At 33.7% G+C, this 17,563-nt stretch overlaps 1 protein-coding gene and 1 long non-coding RNA gene across 2 annotated transcripts; one reads left to right on the forward strand and one right to left on the reverse strand.

Moving 5' to 3' along the window:
* The first annotated feature begins 1,353 nt into the window (after positions 1-1,353).
* LOC147396706 (uncharacterized) lies at positions 1,354-3,025 on the forward strand. The gene is made up of 4 exons (XR_015181204.1): positions 1,354-1,497; positions 1,581-1,672; positions 2,301-2,478; positions 2,760-3,025. It is a non-coding gene; the product is annotated as an uncharacterized LOC147396706 (long non-coding RNA).
* An 8,757-nt stretch (positions 3,026-11,782) lies between these two features.
* Positions 11,783-14,891, reverse strand: LOC147396707 (transcription factor FAMA-like). The gene is made up of 4 exons (XM_086452879.1): positions 14,471-14,891; positions 13,738-14,385; positions 12,311-12,751; positions 11,783-12,044 (listed from the first exon to the last, which is right to left on the reverse strand). The coding sequence occupies exons 1-4, from the start codon at positions 14,504-14,506 to the stop codon at positions 11,955-11,957; spliced, it is 1,215 nt and encodes a 404-aa protein (XP_086309005.1). The 5' UTR covers positions 14,507-14,891; the 3' UTR covers positions 11,783-11,954.
* Between the last annotated feature and the right edge of the window lie 2,672 nt (positions 14,892-17,563).

The raw sequence follows: 17,563 nt of genomic DNA on the forward strand, positions 1-17,563 counted from the left end.
GCTATTCACCCCCTCCTCCTATGATGCATCAATGAAATAGTTTTTGTTTCCTTTTTTTGGCCCTTGATATCGTGCTTCCTTTGATTCGATAACATACTTGTATCTTGTGCAGGTTGAGAAACAAGAATTTGGACTTAAGCCAATGAATTGCCCTGGGTACTGTTTGATGTTTGATCATAGAGTTCGTTCATACAGAGGTGAAATATTGCTTAACTTCTATTGACCTTTTTTCCTCTGATTTTGTAAGAAACTTTGATATTTGTATCATACAAGAAAAATAGAAAAATAGCCTGGGAAGAGAATTGCCAATATACAGAGATTCTTACTTGCACTGCTCCTTGCTAGGGAAATCCAAAACATCATTCGCACTCAGTCACTATTGAAATATGTTTTCAGCTCTTATGCTATTGTACATGTATGAACATTGGAATATAACATGCGTATGGTATGGCGTGTCCCATAGTTATGAAGTGTCATACTATGTGAACGTGCAACACAGTATTCATGGTCAAGTTGAATAACTAATTTTAAAAGTGTAATGCTTTCATATATCTGGAGGATTATAATAAGTTCTATAGTAGTACTGCAACTTTGACAGGTTGGAAGCCAAACCAAGCCCTACTTGATGTCCTCTTTGATCACCCAAGCCCAACTCGGGTTTCCGGGTTGGTTGAGGTCAGATACCCTCTTCATTCCCAACTTTAGCAGCATTGCATTACATTTTCACTTCAAGTGGACCACACAAATACATTTATCTTCAAAAGGCACAAATACCCTTCTTTTCAAATGACACACCAGTTGCAAATGATTGGTATCTGTGTATTTTAAAATAAGTGTATTTATGTTACATACACAAAGGGAGAATATAGAAATATAAATTAGATGTTGCAAAAGTTGGATCTAATGCTCAAGAAACTATTATATGCATTAATGATCATTATTACATGATATTAAATTCTTTCATTTTATAATATCCTTGGCGAGTCCCACTAGCGTAGGTACCATGCATGAGATGTGTACAACTAAGGGTCAGAAGGAGTCTTCTCATCTCCCAATTTTGACACAAATATTCTTCTTATCATAAAACTTTTAAGGACGTCTCATGTCACCATGTTGGTTGTTTGGCTACGTATCTATAACTGACACTCGCATCCTTGGTATCCTTGATCATAGATAGCTTACTGTAATGGAACACATTGTTTTGTAAACATCCTTGAGAACATCACCCCCCCCCCTCAACACACACACACACACACACACAAGACACCACCATGTTTTTTTTTGTATTCCTTGAGAACATTAACTTTAACTCCCCCACACCCCGCCACCACCATGGTTTTATATATATATATATATATGTTGGAGAGGGGTGTGGGGATGAAACTTTTTGGGATGTATGTTACTTGTGAACTCAATTGACTTGTAGGTGGTGGTATATTAAGGGGATAATCAGAGAAAAGCCATCTAACGCGGAAGAAACACGACAGTTCATCAAAGGTTTGATCGGTGGTTCCTTCCCTCTTTTATTAGAAAGCTTAGCTTGGTCTGATCTGATGGACACACACCCACGTGCTTTGTAGGCTATTCTGGTGGGCATGCAGCAACAGTGGGATTTGTGCTTGTTACCAACCTTAAGACTGGAACCAGAAGAGTTGGATATGATAAAGTTGAGGTACTATTTTCTCATATTGTGATCTCTTCTCTAAAGTGCACCCTTGTTCAAATAGAGACAAAAATTTGTTTCTTTTTAGCGTTGTCAACAAATCTTTGAGAGAAATATCTATGTTTTCATTGTATGTTGTAGTAACAGCTAAGGTAGATCAATTTTTTTTAGCTACAACCTTGTGGTACAAGAACAAAATATGCAAGTTGGATTTATTAGATAAGAGGAAATGCATGATTTCTTTGGTCAAACATCATCGCATCATGATTTCTTTGTAGTGAATTCATACAAGGTATCAAGCGGCTATACTTTTTTTTTTGCTTATTGTGGGTATCCCCACCCTTCAGGTGAGACTAATCCCCCAGTCACACACGCCGGCCCTCCTAGGAAAGTCCTATGTGCAACTGGTTGAGTCGAGGGTAGAAGGTGGCCCCGAGGAATTCATTGCTTCGTGGGTTTTCAAACACTTGACCTACCCTTCCCAAGGAGCTTATCAAGGCTCGGCTACCACTAGACCAACCCCTTGGGGTTATCAAGCTACCATACTCATTAGTTTTGATATATATGAATTTAATGTCGTTGAGGAGTAACATGTCAGTTCTTTCAAGTTTGTTATTTTGGAATTTGTGTGTGACAGGTCTCCTATGTTTTGGACACTGAAGACTTCTTTCACATGAGAAGGAAACAGAATAGGTCACTTGAGGGAAGATATTCATGCCATGACCAGGCTAAGTCTTTAAATGGTTATGATTCAAGATTACAACGGTTCCACAGATTGCTCTCGGGCTCCTAATACCCCATTTATAACACTAAAGGTAAAGATGATAATTATGTCTTTGTTACCAGAACTGATTGCTTCTTTACTGATTATAATTCAAATGTTCTATCATTTTTGCATGCATGTGAAACTTATATAGACAGAAAATACCGCAAGAGTCACACTTCAGAAAACTAGAACTTATACCTGTCTATAAAAATCCTTATACCTGTCTGCTCTTACATAGTTCCATTTTTGTACTCTTATAAAAATCCTTTTTACTTGCATAGCTCCATTGCATTAGAACTTATGTTGCAAGAAATTATTATGTTGCCACAGGTTTTCGCAAAAGGTGTTGACAAGGATATGGTTGTACTGATGGCTGCTAGAGCTTCAAGATTGGAGAATCAAGATGCTATTGATACTGCCATTGTCTCGATGTTGGGAGATCCTAAAGAGGTATTGGGTTTAATTTATTGAACATCATCAAGCAATGGTCTTTGTTGATTTTTTATTTTTTTTTCATTTTTTAACAAATTGTTAATGCTGAAAGATCATTTTTTGAACCCAACTTCTATCGTATTTTACTTTTATCTTTCTACGCATTCCAATTTGTTTTAGGCCTTTTTATCCTTTGAGTTAAGTGTCTTTCATAGTTGAATAATCAATTAGATGTTGTATACAAGACAATAAATTTTCAAGTTCAGCAAACCAATTTAAGCTGGATTTTTTACAAAGAAAACATAATGAAAACTAGAAAACAATATAAATTGGTGACTTACATGATGGGAATTGAAAGTACCCCTGTACCTCTAGGAATTGAAAAATACTACAATGGATTTTAAATGCGTGTAGTCATAGTTCTAATTTCAGGTTAACTGTAATTTTATAGTAATTTCAGGTTAACTGTAATAAAATTATAGTAATAGGGATTTTTTTTTTCTGTATTGTAATTTTATTACCGACGGTTTCTAAAGCGCCACTAATGAATTATTTACCAGCAGTTTTCAGTAATGCCGTTAAAGTTATGTATTACCGGCGGTTAATCAACCGCCTCTAATTCCTGATTTATCGGCGATTTATAGGAAATGCCGTTAAAATTATATATTACCGGTAGATCGTTAAGCGCCTCTAATACCTTATTTAACGGCGGTTATCCAAATGCCGTTAATATAATATATTACCGGTAGTTTTTTAAGTGCCGCTAATACATTTTTCAGTGGCGGTTCTTCAAAAGCGCCGTTTATAGTATGTATTGCCTGCTGTTTATAACCGTCAGTAATAGAAAATACACGTGTACAAAAGAGTTGTCTCGGTATTTTAGAATGGCTGGTAATTGGTCATAAAACCGTCGGAAAAAATATATTATTTCTGGCGGTTCGATTACCGCCGCTAGAAGCGCCGTTATATCTTTCCTCGACGCCATAATTGCAAGCTAAAGGCCAACCGCCGTTGATATGTAATGCCGACGCTTCCCTGGCATATGGCGGCGATTTGGAAACGCCAGTAAAGACCGTTAATTTTGTAGTGGAAGGACTAGATTTATTTGACATATATTCATTAATAACTATAATAACATCAATTAGAATGTTAATAGTAATAGCGACATTGTATAATTTAGAAATTCATTAAATAAATGTTAAAATCACTTTCTTAAATGGTGAATTAAATGAAGAAATATACATGAATCAACTTAAAGGGTTTGTAACTAAAAATCAAAAACATAAAATTTACAGACTAGTTAAATCTTTGTATGGTCTAAAATAAGCTCCTGAACAATGACATGAAAAGTTTGACAATTTAATATTAACTAATGATTTTAAAATAAATGAGTAATAAATGTATATATGTAAAATGTATAAATAATTCATATGTGATTGTTTATTTATATGTAGATAACATGTTAATAATAGGTACTAATCTTGATATTAAATCTACTAAAAGAATTTTGATATGAAAGATTTAGGCTTTATAGATATTATTTAGATATTAAAATATCTAGAAATATTAATGGTTTTATTTTATCACAATCTCATTATATTGAAAAAGTACTTAAGAAATTTAATCAATTTATTTGTAAACCTATTAGAATTCCTTTCGATGCAAATTATAAATTTTAAGAAAAATGTTAGAAATAGTGTATCACAATTAGCATATTCCTGTGTGATTGGTAGCTTAATATATATATTATGAATTGCACTCGCCCTAATATAACTTATTCTGTTAATAGATTAAGTAGATACACTAGTAACCCATGACATGATCATTGGAAGCATTAATAAGAGTATTAAAATATTTAAAATATACTTTTGATTATGATTTGCATTACTCGATGTATCCCGCTGCAATTGAAGGTTACAATGATACTAACTAGATATCAGATTCAAAAGAATCTAAATCCACCAGTGTGTATGTATTTACTCTTAGGGGTGCAACTATCTTTTGGAAAATTTTCAAATAGACTTGTATTGCTCGATCCACTATGGAATCAAAATTTATTGCACTAGATAAGACTAGTGAAGAAGTCGAATGACCGAGGCATTTTTTGGAGGATATCCCTCTTTGGCCAAGTACATTGCCTGCAATTTGTATACATTATGATTGTCAAGTAGCAATCGCTAGAGCACAAAATAATGTATATAATGAAAAGTCTCAACATATACGTTGAAGACATAATACTGTTAAGTAATTGCTCTTTAATGTAATTATTTCTATTGATTTTGTGAGATCTCAAGATAATTTAACAGATCCTTTTATTAAAGGATTATCTAGGGAGCAAGTTTATAATACATCGAGGGGAATGGGTTTAAAGCTTATAAATAAATTACCTTAATGTAAATCTAACCTAATTGACTAGAGATATCACGATTTAGGTTCAATAGGACAACTAAGTTATGAGCAATTCTAATATAACACTAAATAGAGAAAAAATCACTATACCCAAATTCTATGATGTAAAAGTGCTACCTACAATTATATAAGGTTAATACCAGTATTTTAGTGATGCCTATATCTTATTAATTTAAGTGAACTATAGTAGGATACTCTTTATAAGCGTCACCTATATAAGTGAAGAAATGTGGTCGTTTCTCTGAGAATTATTTTCTAAAGACTAAATTCTCTAAAGTACTTATGAATCCAAGAGTTGTTCAGGACTTGTAATGAACACAATCATGAGAACTTGTTGTATGGAAAAGACTTTATGTGAAATCTATTGTCTTGACTTATAAGAACGATTAGTCAATTTAAGATATCATATTTACTGAATAGTCAAGTAAATTTGATTGGTCTTCACTAGGGAAGGTTCAAGTTCAAAAGACACCTATTCTGCAAATGAATTTCATCATGTACTCTCTATATAAATATGCTTTTTAATTTTATTGATATTTATTTTATTTTCTGCATTCATGTGGGGGATTGTTGAATTTTTTGTCAAATAAATTAAGAAAAATGAATTAGAAAATCAAAGTTTTTTTTATTGGATGAAAGTAACTTAATAAGTTACATTTTAACCATGGGATCATTCCCTAAGAAGTTATAACTTATTTTAATTCTTCCAATGACTTCTTGTTTGGGACGTCATTTTCAAACCAGTGCATTAGATCAAATTTTGCTTATTGGCACCCCAGTTTTTGACACCTCTTCTTCACACTTCTTTGAAACAATGAGAATTCCTCATTGTTTATTTATTGGAGTTAATCCAAGGAAATCAATTAATTTTTCTTTTTTCTGCTTTATTTTGAAGATAATATTATGAGATTTTTTAGTCTAAAATCATCCAATCGATTACGTTTAAATTATTCTTTTTTTTTTAATTATTTGTGAGATATATTAAAAAGAGATTACTAGATATTTTCGGGTTCACCATAAATAGAGATTGGAGTACTACCCTCTCTATTATAGATTATTGTATCCTAGGAGACATACGTCTATAAATTGTTGGCACTAGAACAGAGGTGAAATCTGTCTTAAGGACATCACATTCAATGTGAAGCCTTAATCTTAATTTACTTCTACAAACTAATAAGCTATTTTAAAGTTTATATTTTTTAATTTTTTCTCCTAATATTTAGTTTGGATTCAACTTAATTTCTCATTTAATTCAGTACTTAATTTATTTTCTTAATATAATTGATTGCACCCAACATATTTATCACTTTTGGAGCGAAGCAATAGGTGCATTTTCAAAGACTTGCCATTGTCAAAGAATCTATACTAAAAGCCATTGCAAACAATGTTCGAGTTATCTTCAATGGAATGCCTTTAATTGCCTATAATGACTATGGATCCTAAATTTTGCACAATTGGGTATGCTCGTGTGAGGTTTTTTCTGTTCCAACATCAATCTCAATGGTATGGGATTGTCGTGAGATCGATGGGTTCCATTAAAATTAATACATATGATTTCCTTTCATCTTCAAGTTGAGGATTCGACTTTATTGGGTGAGATAGCTATGGCAAATGTGTCTTTGGAGGATGGGGTGGTTGTGAAGAAGATGAGATTATTAAAATAAAGTTAATGCTCATTCTTGAAGATCTAAAAGTTTGCAAAGAGGAAGAATCTTGAAAAGATCCTTATTAGTTCTGATTCCTCATGCTTTATCAAATGAATAAAGAGAGAAATTGAAGTCTCATGGAGGTATTCTTTTACTTTATTACAAAGCAATAAAGAAATTAAATCTCTATCTAGTTCCAATCTTATTAGTTCAAATTCTATTGGAGAGAAGCAAACAAAGTTGTACATGTTTTAGCAAGATTAGGCACATCTTCACAAAAAAATTGTGATTTTTGAAAATGAGGCTTCATTACTTCCAAGTTTAGCATATATTTAATTGGATGGTCTTTTTTTTTTTTTTTTTGTAATTTTATTTGCATGTAATTGTCGAGTTCGGCCTCTTGGGGTGGGGTCCCCTTAACCCCAACTTCTCAATAATAATAAAAAATATAATTTTAGGATGTATTTGATTGCAGATGAGAAATGGGTAGGACATCCATTTTCATGGAAAATCACATTTTCTATGTATTGATTGGTTTTAGTTTATGAAAAATAGATTCTCACCATTATCTAAAATTTTAGTAAAGTGTTGATTTCATTTTTTCACCTATTCTGATGAGAAAATAAAATTCTTCTCCCAATTTCATCCTCAAATCAAGTTCATATTATATTATATTTTTATTTTTCTTCTTACTCCCGCCCCCCACCAAAGCTATTATCACCTTCAACCGCCATCATCCTTGTCGTTGGCCACCTCCCTCTTCTCTCTCTCTCTATTTTTCTCTCCCTTTTTTATCTTCTTCTTCTTTTCATTCCTCCTCCTACTCAAAATTTTTTTTCTAACGTTGTCTAGATGCAATCGAATAACACACTTCGATTTTTTTTCAGCCTACCCATTTTCTCATGTATTTCCAATTCCATGGAAAATGACTTTTCATGCAATCACATAGACCCTTAATTCTTTACTTCTCAAATATATAATGTTATATATATGGGTCACATTCATCAACCAAGTATTTAACCAATGTGTTTTGTTCTACATGGATTAGAAATTTCGGAATGGGATGATTTTTTTGTGAGAATAATCTCTATGGTGAGGAGATCATCTACCATAGAGATCATACTCACAAAAAAAAAAAAAACAACTCATTCCTAAACTTCTAACTTCATGTTTACAAGTTGAAGAATCATGGACCGACCAATTTTTGTAAACCACTTTAGATGAAGAAATCGTCCTCATCAAAAATCAGCCCATTCTAGAACTTCTAACCCATTTAGGACAAAACGTGCTTGCCAAATAGTTGGCTGTCAAACATGACCCTATATATTTATTCATTGAAGATCTGATTTTACGTTAAATTCTAATTAAAAGCAATTATACCTTTCATATATTTTTTTCCATTATTTCTTTTACAAATTTAATTTGTAAGGTTAGATGCCTGGATGCAAATTAGTTGCAAATAATTTCATTCTTCAATGTTGTTTGAAGTTTTGTATTGCTTGGCCAATGGACAAAGTAGTCTCCAAAGTTTGATATACTAATAATGAGAAGATCCTTACCCAATTGCATGTAACATTGGTTATCCAACATCCCTTTTGAGATATGGATTAATCCCTTCGATTGCACATTTTAACCCCCACAAAAGTTTCCCAATGTGCAACAGGATAAATCAGGAGGCTTCCTAATTTCAAATACATTACCAAAGGGACGAACCCCGTCACTAGTTTTACCACTGCACCAACACCCTAAAGGTAATCAAGTGTTATTTAATGTCTCCTTTTCTCATTTGGGCCCATGATTTTGCACGTTATATATACTAGATATTTCTATTCATCACTTGGAAGCATGATCAAAAGTGTTAAGGGGTACAAAACAAATAGATGGAGAGAAAAAAAAACTAAACCTACATTTAGGTGCATATATGCCTTACACATATACCTTGATGGGTTATATTCTCATCTAGGATTTTATGTTTCCTTTTTAAGTTTATTAGTATCTTTTGTCCTATCTTTAACGATTTGTAGATAGTAATTTGTGGTGAAAAAGCATACAAAATAAGTGAGAAGAAGTTTAGATTGCCTCAGATGATGTCCTATCAAAGGTTGCCTCAGAATTCTTGAGCAAAGAAATGGAATGAAGGAGAATAAATGGGAAAAAAGGTTTATTTTCCCACCAATATCTAGACGAAATGGTAGTGATAGGAAGAATGAAGCATCACTAATGCTTCATGCTTGATTTGTTGGTGTGGAAGCATCTGGTGTTCTATATTGTTGGATAAAAGTTTTCTAAAAGATAAATTCACTACAAATTATTTTTCACAGATGGATAATTTATCAAGTATGTAAATATTTTAAAATTGTATCTGATGGTGTAATTTGACCAAAAGTTTGATCCATTTTCATACACTCACCTTGATAAAATTTATCCTAGCACCAACATAACTTGGTACATTTCTTTATCTAGACTTTGATTGTAAGGTCTAAATGACATGGTCGGGTTGGTCAAGCTTGGAATGTGAGATTTAAATGATTCTAAATCATTCCACCTGAACCTAAATCTTAATTAGGAATCACGTTTATATCTCAAGAAATTTCTAACATGCAAAACTAAATTTGAAAGTTGAAGAGTGCGTATATTGTGTCATTCAGGGGCGGATTTAGAGTGGGGGCTGTGGGAGCACTTGCCCTCTCAAGAATTTTCAAAGTCTATGAATTAGTGAGCTATTGCGATGGATTTTAGTGGCGGATAAAAAAAATGGGCCATTGTTGCCCCCACAATTTTTTTTTTCCAATCTTAGTTGCCCCAACTATTTTTTTCACTCTTAGTTATCCCCACAAAAAAATTTCTACTCTTGGTTGCCCCCTCATGGGCAAAATCCTGGCTCCGCCCCTAGAGCTATTAACCAAGCAATAGTAAAACTTGTAGAATAAATTGCAATACCCCAAACTTTTGAATCAAATTGATTCACCTTTCTACAGACTCACCTTCGACTTCCTCTCTATCATTGGAACAACTAAGGGTTTGTAGTGATTGATGGAGATCACTGTAAAAAACATCCTTCATAATTCAATTTTCTCGTTATGTACGATTACCATAATGGGGTGCCGTCCCTTCTTAAATAGATGAGAGTTGAGGGTCTAAAATTTCCCTTTTAATAGGATTCCTATCCATAAAGGTGTCCTATTAAAATCCAATGAGAATCTTTTCAAAATTCAAACTCACCTGGGATTCCTTATTATTGACATTCTTTAATTTTATAGAATCCATCCAAAATTAAAACATCCATCCAAAATCATGGTCTAACATGAAATGCTTTGTAAAATAGAGGGGAGGGTGAACATAGTAGGATTTGTTGTTGACCTCTTCTTGGAAATTAAATAATAGAGATAGAAAGGCTATAGATAACATCTAATCCAAATTTGATCAATTCCGATAAATCTGGATCTAAATCCAGGATTTGGGTTTCGAAAAGGATCCGATTTGACAGCTTATTGAAACTATTATGGATCAGCCACGTCCCAATATGATAGGATGACCCTGATCCAATATATGGGAGAAAATATATAAAAATATTTTGTATATTAAATTATATTTGTCCCAATCTAAACATGATCTGATTGTTATCAGATCGATTTGGATCCTCATATTGAGATTCAGTGTAAACCGACCTAATTGTACAAAGGCTTAATCCGATTCACATTAGATTAGTTTCAATTTCGATCCTATCCTTATGAATTTATCCTAAAAACATAGGCGGGAACCAAGAGAGAGGAAAGTGAGAAGGGGAGGGAACAAGAACATCTAATGAACCTTGCTTTCAAGCCTGAGCCCAATCCTCGTAAATCCAAGCAATATTTGAAACTTTTCTAAACTTACCTTTATTAATAGAATCATGATAATTTGACGCTCCATTTTCATACGTTCCCTTCACATTACCGTAGATCTATTGCTTCGGGATACACATGCACATATATTTGTACGATTCTGTGAAAGAAGCATAAAAAGAACTTACGAAAAAGGAGCGTTAGATCATCATGATTCTTATTAATACCCAAGTCTAGTCCATGATAGACCCAATCTAACTCATGCAAGAGGATATTTTGCCATAATTTTATGAAAATATTAATGTATGGTAGAAAACATATCATTCCAAATTTATTTATCTATGATCTCTCACTTTCTACATGTAGGGCAACATATATGTATTAATCTATTCTATAGTGTATCCATGACTTACATAAATCCAAAAAGATGTAAATTAAGTTTTAAATGTTGGGTTGGCCGGGAATGATTGGATGTGCAGCTTGACCGATCACCTGACCTTCAAAACAAGAGGGTGTTTGATGAGCAGGCAGTGGGTCCTCTGGCACCTTTTACCTTACATTGTAGCCTAATAGAACCAAGAAAGTCGTCTGACAAGTCAACCCAAGGCAACCATGTACGTCCACACGTTGACCTTGAAATCAAATAATTGCACCAAATTTTAATTCACACAAAAACCCTTCCAGAATTTGTCTCCACTCAACTACACAATCTTTTCTTTCTCTCTTTTCGACCACAAATGATGGGTACTTTGCATATGGGTCTCTACTTTCAATTCTATTTCATATGCATTGTACATATCTCTATGTGCGAGCATGAAATCCAAAATAATTCTTTTGGACTTACTTCGATGATTTGATAAGCATCTCTTAGTAAAGTCAACGGAAATGTTTGGATTCAGTAAACTTGGTAGTTAAGGTGGTGATTTACCCTTAATCCTTTATTTTGACTTAATCTTCTAAGCATAGTAATCAAGTTTAGATTCGACAATAACAACCAACAAATTAAATCAGATTGATGTTAGTGTATAGGTCTACCTCATAGGGATGAGATGGAGGTAACTCATGTCTTTATAGCAAAGAAGTAAGTTTATATATAAATATATCATCCTAACATATATGTAATCACATATACCTCATAATTAAGGTGGTAAGTCAAAAGAACACTCAAACCTAAATTAAAACAAGCTTAATCAATCCTTTTTCTCTAGAACATATCATATAGTGATGTTTGCATGGATGAATGTGAATATCTGCTGAACTGAATTGGCAATGTCTTCGGCTGTAAACCTCGATTCGTTAGCCACCTGAAACATTCAAAAGTATTTCAACATTTAAATCTGTGAAAAAAGATAAACTGTTGTTTCATAAATTGAACTATTCACAACACAGCTTTCCTAGAGAGAAAAAAAAATGCTTGTTTTCTATGGATAGTGAAGATATTCTAGAGATACAATTTTCTTCCAATCCCTAGCCTAGGAGTATTAGCCCATCTCAACCATTCATTTGATGAAGAGCGTTAAACGTCGTTTCAGACTAGTGTAAATAATTTTCCATATTATAAGAATGGTACCTTGATATTGAAGGAATAGAGAACAGTTTGTTCAATGGTGGTGATGTTAGTATGTAGAATGTTGAGTTGCAAGTCTTCCAGTGCTGCTATTATGTTTAGAAGCTGGCCTGGTCTTCGACGAGAGAGGATCTTGATCATGGCATCAAACCCTAAGAGCTTCACTTCAACATCGGCTAAGAAAGACTTGCTCTCTGCTGTATCCTCATGAAGTCCCGTTTCAAAGTCGACAAGCTTCATTTGATCATTTGGGAGAGGCAATGGAGGAAAAAATGGTGGTTGAGGTTGTTGGATTGCTAGAGATTGTGAATCACTGATAGGTCGTGAAGGTTCACCACCAGTACCGAAGAGTCTTCGCCTCTTTTGAGATTCTAAACATTGAAGAAGTTGTTCCAATTCTCTTACAAATTCTATGGCTCCACCAATAATTGATGCCTGATCTCCCTGTAAATTCACACAAACTTACTAACAAATACTTGCACCCAATAACTGAAATTAATCATGTAAGTTTTCAGTTTAATTAAGATTGATATCTCAATATAAGAAAGAAAATGCTCCGTTAGAAGTAATATTGGATGTACGCATCGATTTAATTAAGATTGATTTCTTAAAATAGTAGGAAAGCAAATGTTTCATATGAAGTAATATTAGATCTAGCCCGGATTAAAATCAACAAATAATATAAGTTAAAATTAACACTGCACCCACTGATTAAAATTGATGAATTAAAATTTTCATTTGATCAGTACTAATTAGATGTTACGGGGGAAATGTTCCATAATAACTAAGTAGTATTAGATGTACCCACTGATTGAAATAACCAAATAATATGAAACCTCACATGAACTCAGAAAAAAAAACAAAAAACAAAAAGCAAAGAAACTTGTACCTACTAACTGAAATCAATTAAAATTTCCAGTTTAAGATTGAGATCCCAAATAGTAGGAAAAAACTGTCCCATATACCCATAAATAAGAAGTATGAATACCTAGATGTGCCCACTAAACTGAAATAAAGAAAAAAATATATTAAAATTCACACAAGCCCTACACAAACTTGCTCCAAACCACTGAATGAATCAGTAACAATTTCAGTTTAAGATCTCAAATAGTAGGAAAAGAAGTTTTACATAAAAAAGTGTTCTAAGATTCACACACAAACTCAACAAAAACTTGCAACCACTGACTGAATCAATTAAAGTTTTCAGTTTAAGATTTAGATCACAAAATAGTAGGAAAAGAAGTGTTCTATAATTATGAAGTAATATTGGATGTACCCATAGACTGAAATAACTAAATATTATCAATTAAAATTCAAACAAACTCAACAAATACTTACCCACGGAGTGAAATCAATTAAAAAGGACTGGGATCTCAAAATAATAGGAAAGAAAATGTTCCTTTAGAACAAATAATATTAGATATGTATACCCTTTGCACATATGAACCTGGCATGAGAGACCTCAACACTCGAAGATGCTCGTTCATCTGCTTCCTTCTATTACGTTCAACGGCAATGTGTGTCATTCGTTGGCTTTCAACTTCCTCAGTAGTCTTCAGCGACCTTGGCCTCTTCCGTCGATTCTTAGCTTCAGAGCTTGGATTCTTCGGAAGACTTCCTCCAAGAAATCGAAGCCTTACCGAGGTGTCTTCATTGACCAATCGACTGTCTTCTTCCTCTCCTTCCTCCTCTTCTTCCATGACATATTTCTCTTCATCATTTATTGTTGGTGGAGGAGCCATGAGAGTCATCTGATCTTGCAACTTATCATTCAATACTGGGAACTTAAGGAAGTAAACTGGGTCGATCCTGTTTTCTTCATCCGACATCTTGGCTTGGTTTAAGGCCAACTTGGGTCCAAAATCAGCAAATTGCATAACTTCGGCGAAGCTCAATCTGTCAAGAGAATTAGAAGTGCAAAAGCTAGAAGATATTTGTTGGGGTGGAGGGTTGTTGAACATGTAGTCTACCATTTCGATGCTGTTTTCGCCTGAAGTTTCTCCGATCCTTGACTTCATGAGCTGTTGATGCTGGTCTAGAGAATAGTCTAGTCCTGTATAATTTGCTGGTAGACTTGCCTACAATAATTAGGGTTTTGAGTAAATTAAAATAAAATAAGATAAAAACTGTAGAGAGAATGATCGAGAGAGATCGTAAGCTTACCGAGTAGTTCTCTTCTTCTTCTTGTTCTTTCTCCATTATTATAAGATGACTTCAAGCCAGGTTAAACAAGAAAAAAAAGAAGATTTTTTTTTTCTAAGGGTACGGTAATGGGGTCCCCAAGAGAAAAAAAGAAAGAGAGTAATTAATCTATAATTTACTGTTGGTAATTAGTTGATGAAATATGAGATTAGTTGATGCAGTTTGTTTCAGATTGGACGACATGAAACTGAAATCTATAACAAAAATTAATTGAACTAATGGAAGAAGAAGAAAACTACAAAGAAAACCAAATTGTTTGAAAGCAGAGAGAATCATACAGAAGCATGGGGCACCACCACCATGCATGTTCATATATATAATCTGAGAAATTTACAGATTGGGTGGTAAGATTATCTTCTTATAGTAGGCCAGAGAGAGAGAGAGAGATGGAGCCTCTTGTATTTATTGAGATTGAAATGGAGGAGATTAAATTCCACCTCACTACCTCATTCTATTAATATTTCTCACAGGCCAACAACGCTCCCCCTTGCTTTTTCTCCTCTCCATTTCTCTTTCTTATCTCATGACACCTATTTAATTTAATTTAAAGTCTTCTTATAAAGTTTTGATATTTGAACCTATTATATATGTTTTCATCCATAGTTACAGTTGAGTTGACTCGACCCGATTGGATGTCAAGGTGTTTTGGCACCAAAATTTGGTGGAACCAACTCATCGAGTCGTCTTGACAAATTACGTAGTCAACTTGGTCAAGCAAGGGCAAAGCTAGTAAGGAACCAGTGGGGGCCATTTTCACGTACAAAATTTTGAGATACCCATATATCTTCAACTAATTATATGCCCCATTTGCCCCCACCCCCTCCCTCCAATTTTGCCTCCTCCCTTTATATTTTTTGATGATGACATTAGCTCTTAATTGGGCCTTCTTTCGTCGAAATGACCTAATTATCTTTTTCTTTAACTTCTAACCAAAGACCTCTGAATTTCTCCTCAAAACCATTCATCTTCAAGATCTTCAACAAACATTAATTATAGTTTGCCCCCACTACAAGAAAATCATGGCTTTGCCCCTACGGCCAAGTCAGATTGAAAACTCAACTGAATTATACGACAATAAACATTATTTATGCGAAGAACAATAACTAAATATTTCTATTTATTTTAATTTTGAATTATTAAAAATTAATTTTAAAATATTTATAAAGTTAATGTATTTTCTTTTGACACATCGAAATTGACATGCAAATTGTCAACTTGACTTGACTCAGCGAACATTCAAGTTGAGTTTTTAAACCATGCTTTCAAGAATTTTTCTGATGATGTTGTATTATTCTAGTTGTGTCTAGGGTTGCAACTTGGGCAGGTTGGAGGGTAAACCTAGGATCAACCAAAGTAGCAAAACCCTCAACCTGAGCTCAACTCAAGCTGACCATAGGACCGAAGCTCACTAACCTAAGTTCAACCCGAGCTTGATCATCTAAACTCGGGTTGAATTTGGATTAGCCCGAGTTAGGCAATTTTGGGTGATCTAGTCGGATTGGGCTTGTTGAATAACCCTAATTTCATTTTGATTATCAAATAAATTAAAAAAAAAAAAAAATACTACATCAAAAATAAAACTACTAGTAAATAAAATCGAAAACAATCTTTAAATCCATCATTGAAAGTATATTTAGACAAACCATGCTAAAACAAAGTTCACATTAATATTGATTAATTGTCCAGGAATTATAATAATAAGATGGAATAAAAAAGCTAAATAAATAATTTATAATTAATATAAAAATATTTATATATTAGTATATAGAATTAGGTTCGGGTTGGGTCAGATTTTTTTTACCCTCAGCCTGAGCACAACCCGAATTGAAATTGTGTTGAGATATTCTAACCCGGGCTCAACTCATCTTCTACACAACTCAGCCCAAACTCGCCCATCAATCGAGTTGAGCCCGGTTGAGTTTGGGCCAACCTGCCCAAGTTGCCGCCCTAGTTGTGTCATAGATGAATTTCAAGGTCAACATGACGATTGAGGGGGCTAGAAACATTGTCACAAAAGTTGAAAAAAAAAATCTCCTAATAAGATACCAAGGTTCCAATAACTTATTATAAAAACAAATGATCCCAAACATTTTACAACAATTGAGATTTATCAATAAGTATCTCCAAAGTCCAAATTTGTGTTTTCATCACAAGTACAAATCCCGACAGTTAGATTTTGGTTTTGGACTGTTGGGATCATGTGTTTTCTAATGAGTTATTCTTCATGAGTCACTGGAACCTACCCCAATATTAAATTGGTAACGAATAATTGTCCCCCCACCCTCAAGATTATACATCTTCGACTTTCATGTTCCCATAATATTAGGGAGGTTGAATTTGATGGATCTTTGGGAACAAATCCAAAAATATCATTGGTATGATTTACAACATTTTCTTGAATTTTTTCCCAAAATTTTCATGTATTTTTAAAAGAAAATTAAATTGAATTGACACCATCAAATGATTCTCGAATCCGAATTTTGTTACTATGGTTAGAAATAGCTTGGAGGCCCATGCATGTGGGCAAAAGATCCTCAATTCCATAAACACTTGCCCCACAAGTTAAGTTGGACTGTGTCCACAATATACCTAATCCATGATCTTATGGCCCACCCTGTTAGCCTTTCCCACATCACCTCTTTCTCCTTGGAAACTCTCCCAAAGGTATCTTACTATATTTTAGAATTCTATTTTCTTTAGATCTTTAGAGAATTTTCATATTCTGAAAAATTTTCTAGTAAGGAAAAATACCATTTCAGAATATGGTTTGAAGATCGAGATGACTTGCCCAATCGATATCATTTGTGAACAAGACAAGATACCATGACAAGAGATCTTCTTCTCCTTACTTTTACTTTAGAGATATGGGAAAATGTTCTTGTCTCGTCCAAGACAACCAACAATTTTTGGGGTGGAAATTCTACAACAAAACAAAGATTCATAAAGTGTTAATCAACCAACTGCTCCAAAGGACCGATCTATTGGAGAGGGGGAGAACTATGAATATAAGAGGGGTCATAGTGCTTAATTAAGTGGGGTATAACACACACGAGA

Source organism: Akebia trifoliata, chromosome 8, assembly GCF_017979445.1.
Source record: "Akebia trifoliata isolate Shusen 1 chromosome 8, ASM1797944v1, whole genome shotgun sequence".
In the NCBI taxonomy this organism is placed as follows: Eukaryota; Viridiplantae; Streptophyta; class Magnoliopsida; order Ranunculales; family Lardizabalaceae; genus Akebia; species Akebia trifoliata.